The following is a 13,009-nucleotide window of genomic DNA, read 5'->3' as shown; positions in this document are numbered from 1 at the left end:
TATTTTCCTGGGATCCTGGAGCACTGGTTCATATTTTATTGAGTCCCCAAGAAATGTACCTGCACCCCAGCAAAAGTGGTGGAAATAAAGCACACGCATTTATATAGAAGCAGTAAAATGTCCAATAGCTAAACAGAATCTGCATATAAAATCTGCATATAAAATACCCAAAATATTGATGATGTTGCATTTCCATAAAAAGGTTAGTGACGCCAAATAGTAGAAGTCATCACTTTCTATACACCAAACAATAGGCATACACTGCTGAGAATAGAGAAAGAGAGAAGTTTACAGGAAGAGTGCATTTATTATTAATATTGTTGTTGATGTAACAATATAAATAGAGGTTGTGAACATGATGGTGCCTTTTAATTCAGGTTAACACACCTGAGAACAATTTTAGACCATGGCCTTTAAGGAATCACTTAGAATAATAGGAATCTTGACTCTAAAACACAGTAAATCTTAGAATCTAGTATTTTTGTGTTTTATCTTACAGCAGTGCTCTACACATTTAATTTAAAACAAGAGTATTGGAAATGTGGTTGTAAAAAATCCCTGTAACACTAATGTTTTAGATATGTTTTTCTACTACAAAAAACTCATTTCTTCTCTGTATTCAGTACAACTGACTTCCAGCCTTACGTTTAATGTCATCACTTGTATCTTGGAATTATTTCACTAAGTCCAGGAAAGCACTAGTGGGTTTAGTCACTATGCAAGAGCATAGTCAAACTGGCCTTTTTCAAGTCCATCTACTCCATCTGCCCAAGTAGAAGTTGGCATACTCCTGTATGGGTCAAGAAGGATCCTGAAACACCTAACAATGAGGACACCTAAAATGATAAATAGTAAAATGACAAAGGCAAACGTGGTCTTTTGTTCCAGTGTCATTGAGGAGCCATAGGAGGCGTTCAGCGTGGGTAACATTGTGGAAGGTAAAGTCTCTCCATCCATCGTCCAGGAAAATGGAAACAAACAATTCCAGAATGTCTTTTTCCTCTTCATAACGTCTCCAAAATCATGATAGAAGTACGTTGACTTGAACTGAGAGTCTATAAAAGAAAGAAGTCTAAGTCAAATAGAAAAAAACATTTGTATTGCCTTTTTTACATCTAAGAGTTTTGCCTTGATTTTTACAAAAACACAGAGAAAGCAGATATGAACTTACTGCCCATTTGCTAGCAATATAGCTGTTTAGGCTGCAACACAGTTGCTTTAGTATACACACTTTGGTCTGCATGCTTCACATGTCCTACTTGCAGCAGTTTAGGCACTTTTTGCAGCAGGGATAGGAATATCTTTGAATTACTTTTATTACATTAAACCTGCCCTGCTGTGAAAAACAGGCACATACTTATCCATTATGCCATATCATCAGGGAGGCATGCGATTGGCTCTACATTTTTCTGCAGTAGGACAATGACCTCCAAACATACATCAAATATCATTAAGAACTATCTTCTGCAAAATGATTCCTGGAAGCAATGGTTTGGTCCCCACTGTGCCCTGATCTCAATATCATCAAAAGATTTTAGCCAGTCTACATCCACAGAAGATCTGTGGTTAATTCTCCAAGATCTTTGGAACAACCTACCTGCCGAGTTTCTTCAAAAACTGTGTGCAAGTGTACCTACAAGATATCTTTTATCTGGACAGCACCAACAGGTAAACATGGTAGTCTATGCAAGTAACCAGGTGAACCCCCCCCCCCCCAAAAAAAAAAAGAAAAATACCAAACTGATCAATATATAATGCAAAGGGGTTACAGCACATTAAGTATACACTTGTAGCCAGTAACTTACCGGCTATATATATGCACAGTATCTCACAATAGTGAGTACACCCCTCACTCTTTTGTAAATATTTTATTATATCTTTTCATGTGACAACTCTGAAGAAATGACACTTTGCTACAATGTAAAGTAGTGAGTGTACAGCTGGTATAACAGTGTAAATTTGCTGTCCCCTCAAAATAACTCAATACACAGCCATTCATGTCTAAACTGCTGGCAACAAAAGTGAGTACACCCCTAAGTAAAAAAGTCCAAATTGGGTCCAAAGTATAAATATTTTGTGTGGCCACCATTATTTTCCAGCACTGCCTTAACCCTCTTGGGCATGGAGTTCACCAGAGCTTCACAGGTTACCACTGGAGTCCTCTTCCACTCTTCTATGACGACATCACAGAGCTGGTGGATGTTAAAAACCTTGCGCTCCTCCACCTTCTGTTTGAGGATGCCCCACAGATGCTCAATAGGGTTTAGGTCTGGAGACATGCTTGGCCAGTCCATCCCCTTTACCCTCAGTTTCTTTAGCGAGGCAGTGGTTGTCTTGGAGGTGTGTTTGGGGTCGGTATTATGTTGGAATAGTGCCCTGCAGCCCAGTCTCCGAAGAGAGGGGATCATATTCTGCTTCAGTATGTCACAGCACATGTTGGCATTCATGGTTCCCTCAATGAACTGTAGCTCCCAAGTGTCGGCAGCACTCATGCAGCCCCAGACCATGACACTCCCACCACCATACTTGACTGAATGAAAGACACACTTGTCTTTGTACTCCTCACCTGGTTGCCGTCCACATGCTTGAAACACCTGCATCAAATTGGTCAGCCATGCAGACCCATTTGATGCAGTATGCAGCGTATGATCTGAGCACTGACAGACTGACCCCCCCACCCCTTCAATCTCTGCAGCAATGTTGGCAGCACTCATCCATCTATTTCCCAAAGACAACCTCTGGATATGACGCTGAGCACATGCACTCAACTTCTTTGGTCGACCATGGCGAGGTCTGTTCTGAGTGGAACCTGTCCTGTTAAACCGCTGTATGGTCTTGGACACCGTGCTGCAGCTCAGTTTCAGGGTCTTGGCAATCTTTTTATAGCCTAGACTATCTTTATGTAGAGCAACAATTCTTTTTTTCAGATCCTCAGAGAGTTCTTTGACATGAGGTGCCATGTGGAACTTGCAGTGACCAGTATGAGAGAGTGAGACCGATAACACCAAATTTAACACACCTGCTCCCCATTCCCACCTGAGACCTTGTAATACTTACGAGTCACATGACACCGGGGAGGGACAATGGCTACTTGGGCCCAATTTGGACATTTTCACTTAGGGGTGTACTCACTTTTGTTGCCAGCAGTTTAGACATTACTGGCTGTATAATTTCTTCAGTGCTGTCACATGCAAAGATATAATAAAATATTTACAAAAATGTTAAGGGTGTAATCACTTTTGTGAGATACCGTTTATATACAGTATATATATATATATATATATATATATATATATATATATATACACACATACACACTCACCGGCACTCTATTAGGTACACCTGTTCAATTGCTTGGTAACACAGATTGCTAATCAGCTAATCACATGATAGCAACTCAATACATTTAGACATGCTGAAGTTCCAAAATGCATCAAAATGGGGAAGAAAGTGGATTTAAAGGGATTGTAAAATCACTATGTGACTTTACATGTATCCCCTCCGGGTATTCTGCCATGAACTACTGTATATTTGGGGGTTTTTTTTATTAAAAGTCTAAATACCTTTTCTCACAGAGCAGCTGTGCTGGCCGGCCCCGATCTATTGAGAGAAGTGGGAGGGGTCAAGATTTCCCTATGACATCAGTCGGCCAGCAAGACCTACCTGAGTATTTTTGCTGACCATGTCCATCCCTTTAAGACAACAATGTACCCATCTTCTGATGGTTACTTCCGACAGGATGATGCACCATGTTACAAAGCTCAAATCATCTCAAACTGGTTTCTTGAACATGACAATGAGTTCACTGTACTCCAATGGCTTCCACAGTCACCAGATTCGCATCATGGATGTGCAGCCGACAAATCTGCAGCAACTGCGTGATGCTATTATGTCAATATGGAACCAAAACCTTTGAGAAATGTTTCAAACACCTTGTTGAATCGATGCCACAAAGAAATAAGGCAGTTCTGAAGACAAAAGGGGGTCCAACTCGATACTAGCAAGATGTACCTAATAAAGTGGCCAGTAAATGTATATATACTGTATAAATACACTGGATTCTATATGCAGTATAATACGTGCTCTATTTATGTACATACTGTATTTTAAAAAAAATGTATTTCTATATGTACTGTATTTTTATGTTCTGTAATCATTCTGTAGGAATAAGCAGATCATCATTAACCACTTAAGGACCAAGCTTATTTCTGACACGTTGTTTACAAGTTAAAATCAGTATTTTTTGCTAGAAAATTACATAGAACCCCCAAACATTATTTATATATTTTTTAGCAATGACTCTGGAGAATCAAATGGCGGTCGTTGCAATATTTTTTGTCACTCCGTATTTGCGCAGCGGTCTTTCAAACGCAATTTCTTTGGAAAAAATACACTTTACTAAATTTAAAAGAAACTAAACAGTAAAGTTAGCCCAATTTTGTATATTGTGAAAGATGATGTCACGTTGAATAAATAGATACCTACCATGTTACGGTTTAAAATTGCGCACATTCGTGGAATGGCGACAAACTATGGTACTTTAAAAATCTCCATAGGCAACCTTTTAACCACTTAAGCCCCGGAGGATTTGGCTGCTAAAGGACCAGGGTTTTTTTTGCGATTTTTTACTGCGTGACTTTAACGGACAATTGCGCGGTCGTGCGACGCTGTACCTAAACGAATTTGACGTCCTTTTTTTCCCACAAACAGAGCTTTCTTTTGGTGGTATTTGATCACCTGTGCGATTTTTTGATCACGCGCTATAAACAAAAAAAGAGCGTAAATTTTGCAAAAATAACAATATTTTTCACATTTTTTTATATGAAATTCCCCAAAAAAAAAAGTAAAAATCAAAATTTTTTAACATTTTTCGGCCAATTTGTTTTATGCTACCTATGTTTGGTAAAAAAAATCGCAAAAAGCGTATTTTGATTGGTTTGCGCAAAAGTTATCGCGTTTACTAACAAAGGGAAAGATTTCTGTCATTTTTGGTGTTTTTTTTTTTAACGCGTAATGGCGGCGATCTGCGATTTTTTTTTTTGGTACTGCGACATTGCGGCGGACAGATCGGACCCTTGACTGACATTTTTGACACTTTTGGGGTTACCAGTGACATTACTGCAGTAATCAGTGCTATACATATGCACTGTTACTGCAAAAATGACACTGGCAGGGAAGGGGTTAACTTTATTGGACAGGGAGGGGTTAAGTGTGTCCTAGGGGCGTGATTCTAACTGTGTAGGGACATTCCTATTGGTGTAAAAGCAAAGATCAACCGTTCTACATAGTAGAACGGTCAGATCTTCACTTTTACACAGGGAGAACTGACAGGCAGCTTGTTTACACAAGCTGCTCTGTCTTTCTCCCTTCACAGGAGCGATCGCAGTGTGACTGGCGGACATCGAGTCCACCGGTCACATGCACTGACTTGCCTGTGAACGAGCCGCGGCGGGCGCGCGCCTCGGCGGGCGCGCGCCCGCCCGCGATAGGCTCGCAAGTCAGTGACAGGCGAGTGACGTACCGATACGTCACTCTGCCTGGCCGGGGCTGACCGCCGCAGTATATAGTCGTGCGGCGGTCGGCAACCGGTTAAAAAATTTTAACGGTTACCAGTTTAAAATTACAGAGGAGTTGCTAGAATCGTTGCTCTCACTCTGGTGATCACAGCAATACCTCACATGTGTGATTTGAGCATCGTTTACATTTGTGGTTGCGACTTACGTATGCGTTTTCTTTGGTGCGCGCGCTCACGGGGACAGGTGCACTTTAAAAATGTTTTTTTCCTATTTATTTTTTTTTATTTTTATCACTGTTTCTTTAAAAAAAAAAAAATCTGACCACTTTTATTGCTGTAACAAACAATGTAAACATCCCATGTGACAGTAATAGGCAGTGACAGGTACTCTTTATTGAGGGATCTGGGGTCTAAAACACCCCAAATCCCTCTTCTGCACTTCAAAGTATTCAAAATGCCGAAACCTGCATTTTTGAATACTGTCACCTTTTTTAAATCGGCGCTGTTAGTGGCCAAGCAAACCTGATGTGACATTGCTTCGGGGTTACTTGATCGGGGACCCGATCCAAGCTGAATCCAGCTTCATTCAGGACTCTAACCAGCGGCGGACGTTCCCGGCTGGTTGCTCAGACAGGTTGCTGGTTGCTGGTTACTCGGACAGAGCTTGCGCGCGGGGGGGAACGTCCCCTCCCGCTCACCGTGATAATGACTGAGCGGCTGCTGAGCCGCATCGGTTGTTATCATCAGAAAGCTGACCACCGGCTCTAATAAAATGGTACCGGTTGATGCCTGCAGCTGCATCACCCCGGTATAACCACTTCTTCAAGCCGAAGTACAGGTACCTCGGTTTGCGGGAAGTGGTTAATTACTTTTTGATCAGGAATTCAAAACTTTGATAAAATTCTTTGTGTGTCTTTTTATTTAAATCCCTTTTACAAAGAATAGCAAAATTGAAAGTAATCAACAGGCATGTGGGAAATAAACCTATAAACAAGGGTACAAGGTTGTAATTCTAACCACTATTTGGAATAACGAAAGATTTGATGTTTGGCAATTGAGCTAAGGCCTGAAAAGCATTAAATAGAAACACCAGTATGTGTATAAATATCCCTGTTACTTAATGCAATTTTTGTGATTTACTTGACAAATGTTTGAGTCCACCTGTCATATCGCTAAAAGCACAAAATTGGCTCCGGGACTAAACTACAGGCACTGACAAACCATTAGTTGTTTTCTTTAATGCCTAAAATACTCTTAATTCCTCTCACTTGCAAATATCAGCTTCCTGATAGTGCTGAAGTCTTCTTTTCGTAAAAAGATTTTGATAAATAACACGTGTAAAGAATTCTAAATATAAAAAATATAGAAAATTAAAGGCGCCTCTTAAAGTCTCAGGATCCATTTAAAGTAAACTGCATCTTTCTTATTATCTCCAATGAATTTTCAATATGAAAAACATAGAGGGGGCCTGCAGACTTTTTAAATACCCGCTAAGTGACTTCAACTGCACATTTCTATCCAAAACTAAAAAAAATGTGTTGTCTTTTGTTAGTTTTCGTCTACTATTTCTTTTTTTTTTTTTTTTTTTGTTTACTCAATATTGGTTTTCACCAAGGAAATGGCATTCTTGATTACTGTTGAAAATAATGGATACAAAAATGAGACCCAGTGGGGTTGATTTACTAAAGGCAAATAGACTGTGCACTCTGCAAGGGCACTTGCTGCAAAAAATACCCAATCACATGCAAGGAAAATAAAAAAAAGCATTTTTGCTTGCACATGATTGGATGATGGAAGTTAACAGAGCTACCCCTCATTTACTGGAGCAAATACCCTTGCAGAGGGCAACTGCACTTGCAAAGTGCTCAGTCTATTTTGCTTTAGTAAATCAACCCCTATGTCTTCCCAGGGCAAAAATTCACAATACACGCTGTTCAGTGCTTCAAAAAATCAGCGCAAAGGGAATTATTTGCTATCAGTGTGATGTGTCTCTTGTTGTGCTGTCTCCTGTTTCTTCCTCCCCTCTACCCCTCCTCCTTCCCACTGTAATCAAATTCATCAAGAAAGTCTGACTAAGATTGCCCTCCAACCAGGGCTGGCATTACCGCTAGGTAATAGGGCGCAGCCACGGCCACTGGTTTCCATACTCTACGTCGCAGGGACGTAGATAATGGGGGGTTGGGGGGACTGAACCCCCCCCCAAAAGCACCTAGCCCAAACGCCCAGGTAGTCTCTGCTACCACATCAAGCCATGCTGCTCAGCCTCAACAATTAGATCTGTCAGAGAATATAGGCTGGACGGCGGCGGCTGTGTGGTCCCCAGACTCCCCCCTCCTCCGTCCTTGATCTCCTCCTTCTCTAAAAGTCAAGGCCTGGGAGAGGGGCAAGCATGTGATTGGTTGCTAGGACATCTGTGGTCCTAGCAACCAATCACATGCTTGCCCTGCCCCAGGTCCCACCATTCAGAGAAGGAGGACAAGGACAGAACTTCATACATCTGACCTACCTGGCCAGGGAGGGACATCACTGCAGGCTGGAAACTGGGACACGGCAAGCTCTGCACAGATGTTCCAGGCTGACCAGCAGCCCTGAGGGACTCAGGTGAGCTGAATATCCTGTAGATGGTACCTGTACAAAGGTCTTCCCACCTCACCTACCCCCCATACTGCTTCACCCACCCCTGATACTGCCTCACCTACTGCTCATACTATCTCACCTACCCCTGATACTGTCTCACCCACCCCTCATACTGACTCACTCACCCCCCATACTGCTTCAACCACCCCTCATACTGCCTCACCTACCCCTCATACTGCCTCACCTACCCCTCATGCCACCTCACCTTCTCTCTTCCAGGTGTAGCATCTCCCTCCATACCTTCCTAATCACTGGGCATCCATGTCACCCACCTACCCCCCCCCCAGGTTAATGCAACTCCCATCCACCTCCTCCTCATTCCACCTCTCTCCTACCGACCTAAACCTTCCTGCACAGTCAAAGCACCTCACACATGGCTCATTCTGCCCTGCTTGTCACACTGGAAGTGTATTAGTCTGCTGACCCATGAAACAATGCACTCCTTATGTAGTCAGAATCTTCTTTCATTTGTTATTAAAGTAGTAATCCTGCCTAACCATGTCTATTCTCAAGAAAGTCACCCCCCCCCCCCACACTTACTTTTAACCCCTAAAATCTGCCTCACTTAGTATGGACCCCTGGACTAGTATTCCTGCCTAACCATATCTATTCTCAAAAATGTCCCCGCCACTTTCTACTGACCCCTAAAATGTGCCTCACTTACTACTGACCCCTGAACTCTGTGTCTCTTTAAGCATCGGCCAATATTCAGCACGATGAGAACCACACCCAATAGTTGCTGCAGCGCCCTGTGCGCCGCATGTTCTTTTTTACCATCTTGTGTCTCTCTTGCAGTTTTGTATAATGATATCATCATGAGGGGGTGCAAGTAGCTGGTCTTGCCTAGTGTGAAAAATAGTCAAGCATCAGCCTTCCCTCCACCTCTCATTCACAAAAGCTGTACTATCACTTCTATGAATTAAACACACTCTACGACTGAAGGATAGGCGGATGATTGAAAGGTCTGCTCATCTATTCATAAAAGCGATTAAGTCATTTTTCTTCTTCACTGATGTGCGCTGATAAGGTGGCACTGATGAGGAGGCACTAATATGCACCACTGATAGGTGGCACTGATAGGCACTGAAAGGCAGCACTAATTGGCATCACTGATTGGCACTGTTGGCGCTGCACTGATAATCAGTGGCCTGATTATCTGTACAGGTCTCCCCTGTGCAGAAATGCCGCTGACTGGCTCTCTTCTCCTCACATGCTGTCAGTGTGAGAAGAGGAAAGCCGATAACCGGCATATCCTTGTTTACATGTGATAGCTGTGATTGGACATCGGCCCTTTACTGAGATCAAGGATGTGCCATGTCCCAGACACTGCGCACGACTGCAGCGAGAGTGGGGCGATGTCATATGACGTCATCCCAGAACAAGACAACCACCCCTCGGCCATCAATTGTCTATACTATACGGCGGGTGGGAGTTAGGTAAAGTGGTTGTAAACCTCCGACCGACATGAACTATAAACAAAGCATATCTCTCTATAGTGTGTGCTTTTCTGAATCCAGGGCTCTAAATGTAATTTCTGTCTGCTGCCTCATTCCTCTGCTATCTATATGAGTCACTTTTGACAAGTTTTCCTGACACCAAGAGGTAAAAAGGTGACAAAGGAGGGAGCTCCAGCACTTAGCTAGTGATTGACAGCCTCAGTTCTGTTCCTGTGTGCTATGTGCTTCCCTCCAATCACCTTTCAGAGCTCTTCTCAATGAGCTATTAAGAGCGTAACTTCAGCTCCACATCCCTTGATTTCTGGACGCTTAGACAAGCTTTATAAATTCTGTACTTTGAACAGCTGAAAAGGAGAGGGCTGCAGATCAGGGCCGATGACTTCAGATGCCAGGATAGGGGGTGGGTAAAAAACAGATTTTTAAGCTCTTAGGCCCCTTTCACACAGAGAGTCCATCAGACGGACTTAGTTTTTCTCAGCGGGGGATCGATCGTCGTTCGATCGGACCGTCTGTCCGTTCTCATCCGATCCCATCTGATCTGATCCACTGGACGGATGTAAAATAGGGTTTCCATCCGTCCAGATTTGATCGATCGGATGTCAGTGGACATTTCTCCGCTGACATCCGATGCCCCATAGAGATGCATGAGGCATCCGTTCAGATCCGCCTGAAAAACTGACAGGAGGATCTGAACAGTCAGCCTGTGTGAAAGGGGCCTTACTGACACCTGTACATACCACCTGTAATGATTGTGGTTCCCACTCGCCTGATCACTGTGATAGCCTCTGATCAGTCACTGTGCAGCCCGCCCCTGTGTTTTTTTTCCTCCTCTGAATGGAGAGAAGGATACATTGTATCTTTCTCTTCTTGCGAGAGCAGAAAGAAAGATACTGTATATACAAACAAAAGTGTGTAAAAAAAAAAAAATAATGTAGATTCAAAAAATACCTAGATCAAGGCTTGATCTGGGACAGTGACAGGGTTAGTGTTAGGATCAAAGGTCAAGGTAAGGGTCAATGGTCAAAGGTCAGGGTTAGTATTGTTTGTGCAGGATTTTTTTTATCTTTGTATTGGACATTGTATCTTTCTCTTCTTGCCAGAGCAGAAAGAAAGATGTACACAAACAAAAGTGTGTAAAAAAAAAAAAAAGTCATAATGTAGATTAAAAAAATACCTAGATCAAGGCTAGATCTGGGTCAGTGACAGGGTTAGTGTTAGGGTCAAAGGCCAAGGTAAGGGTCAACAGTCAAAGGTCAGTTAGTTGTTTAAAGCGGTAGTAAACTCTAATGACAAAAAAAAAAAAACCTGCAAGACAAAGACATAATGAGCTAGTATGCATCGCATACCCCCAGTGGGAAAAAAATAGGCCCGGGCATTTTGGACTGAGCAGCCCGTGAGGGGGGGGGGGGGGGCGTGACGGGGGCGTGACTGGGGCATGGCGGGGCGGGGCGTGGCGTTCCTATGGCGCATCCAGATTCCAGCGGCAGCAGGAGCAATAGGGAAACATCAAATCCTCTATATGCAGCCTGTGAACTATCCCTAAATTTAAAAAAAATCTTTCTACTATCTGATAGCAGAGCCATTTCCATTGCTAAACTGTATAATTACATTAAGGGCTGATTCACTTCATCTATTTAGTACTCAGTTTCTCACCATGTTTGGTGTTAATGCATGCTTTACTGCAAATTCCGCAATGCATGTTATGTGAGCATAAAAATGGTGGCACAGCGCAATTCCCGATGGACGCACTCTGCAGCTGCGGTGTGACGTGCTGCCAAAAAAAAGCGCATGCACTTATCCTAAAACCATTTTTGCACACAAAAAAGTATTCCAGCTTAAGTCAGATTTTTTTTTTTTCTGTGAATTGCTAGGATTCTAGAATGTATTGTCTCCATATCTCAAAAGGTGACCGGGGGAACTCAGTAGAAGACCTGCAGCATGTTCTATAGGCGTCAAGAGTCTAGTGGCGTCCCTGGTACCTGTATATTGGGAATATTGGATTTTCGAGTGCACCCCCACCTCTCCTTTAGAGATATGGGAAGGATATGGAAAGAGTTTTGGGTTGGTGAATGCTATAGGGACCTTTACTGATCATTAGCATTGAGGATCAATACAATTGGATACATTTTGCATCATATCATTGGTATTACCATCATTGTTTTCTTTTTTTTTTTTTGTAGAAGGTTGTGTTAGGAGTAACACATCATCATTGTAATTCAGAAGATTCGGTGATCACTTAACCAAATAAGAAGTTACTAACCTCTGCCCAGACCCCCACCCTGATTACTACTGTAACCTCAACCCTCAAACAGCCTCTGCCATAGTCCTGGCATTCAAAAATTGCTTATGGTAAAAAAAAAAAAAAATGTTGCCAATGTCACAAAAAGTGGTTTATGCTCCTTGCTAAGTATTCCCTATTGGTTTGTGCATTGTAGGAATGTCATTCCCATTTCCCAGTCCGGGAGACGGTCACGGACGGTGCCCTCAGGCTGCAAGCATTTGGAAAGCTGTATCAAGTTACGAGGCAGTAAACTTCATAATCACGTTACAGAGCGGCAGCATCCTGAGCCGCCCCATCCCCCTCCTATATTCAGCACACACGGTCGGCCGATGTTGTGCCGAAATCGGTTTCCCCACAACACCGGGGCTGCACAGCACTGTCTGCACTCACTTACCTTCTCCCTGCCACGGCCGCCATCCCCTGTGAGCAGCCTGGGCCCTGGACTGAAGAAGCTGCCACATCTGAGTCTGACTGCAGCTGCTTGAGAGATGCGGGCTGGGCTGGCCGCGCCGAGAATGACACTGGCGGCAAGGAACATTTGACTGAGTGAGTGTTGACTACTCCCTTGTCTGGCTTCGCGGCCAATTAGCCTTCTGCTCAGGGGGGGGGGGGGGGTGTGACTCACACCCCCCCTGAGCAGAAGGCTGATTGTCCGCGAAGCCGGCCGGCGGCCGCAGTGACTGTGGGGGAACTTTTTGTGATGTCTGCGGACCGCGGCCCACCGGGAAAATGCCCGGTCTGCCCTATGGCCAGTCTGGGCCTGCCCACTGCATCTCTTCTGGGTTCTGCGTCTCCGGCCCTGTGAGTGGCCGGAGCCGCGATGACGTCACTCCCGCGTGTGCGAGCGGGAGTAATTTTCCTGAAATTCCTGGCAAGGAACTCTGAAGGTCCGCCGGACCTTCAGAGCGCATGCGCCGCACTCGTCAGCGGCTGCATGCAGTGGTAATATCTCCTAAACTGTGCAGGTTTAGGAGATATTAATTGTACCTACAGGTAAGCTTTATTATAGGCTTACCTGTAGTTAAAAGTAAAAAAAAAGCGGTATACTACCGCTTTAAATAGGATTTTTTTTTTTTTTTAATTAGTATCAGTCTCGGTGTGTTTTAGTTAGGATTAAAA

General features: G+C 43.5%; 1 protein-coding gene across 2 annotated transcripts in view; it reads right to left on the bottom strand.

Moving 5' to 3' along the window:
• Window positions 1-306: 306 nt before the first annotated feature.
• The window catches only part of CTXN3 (cortexin 3), a 79,846-nt gene continuing 67,143 nt past the window's right edge, over window positions 307-13,009 (bottom strand). The window contains exon 2 of one of the 2 annotated variants that reach the window (XM_082275834.1): window positions 307-1,055. In XM_082275834.1, the coding sequence (XP_082131960.1) occupies window positions 715-1,008 (294 nt within the window). In that variant the 5' untranslated portion in view covers window positions 1,009-1,055 and the 3' untranslated portion in view covers window positions 307-714. The remainder of the gene's footprint in view (window positions 1,056-13,009) is intronic. The other variant, XM_082275833.1, reaches the window with a different exon arrangement.

Source organism: Pelophylax lessonae, assembly GCF_965119305.1.
Source record: "Pelophylax lessonae genome assembly, chromosome: 1".
In the NCBI taxonomy this organism is placed as follows: Eukaryota; Metazoa; Chordata; class Amphibia; order Anura; family Ranidae; genus Pelophylax; species Pelophylax lessonae.
Note: the sequence above shows the minus strand (reverse complement) of the source record. Positions and strands in the feature narration are given on the sequence as shown.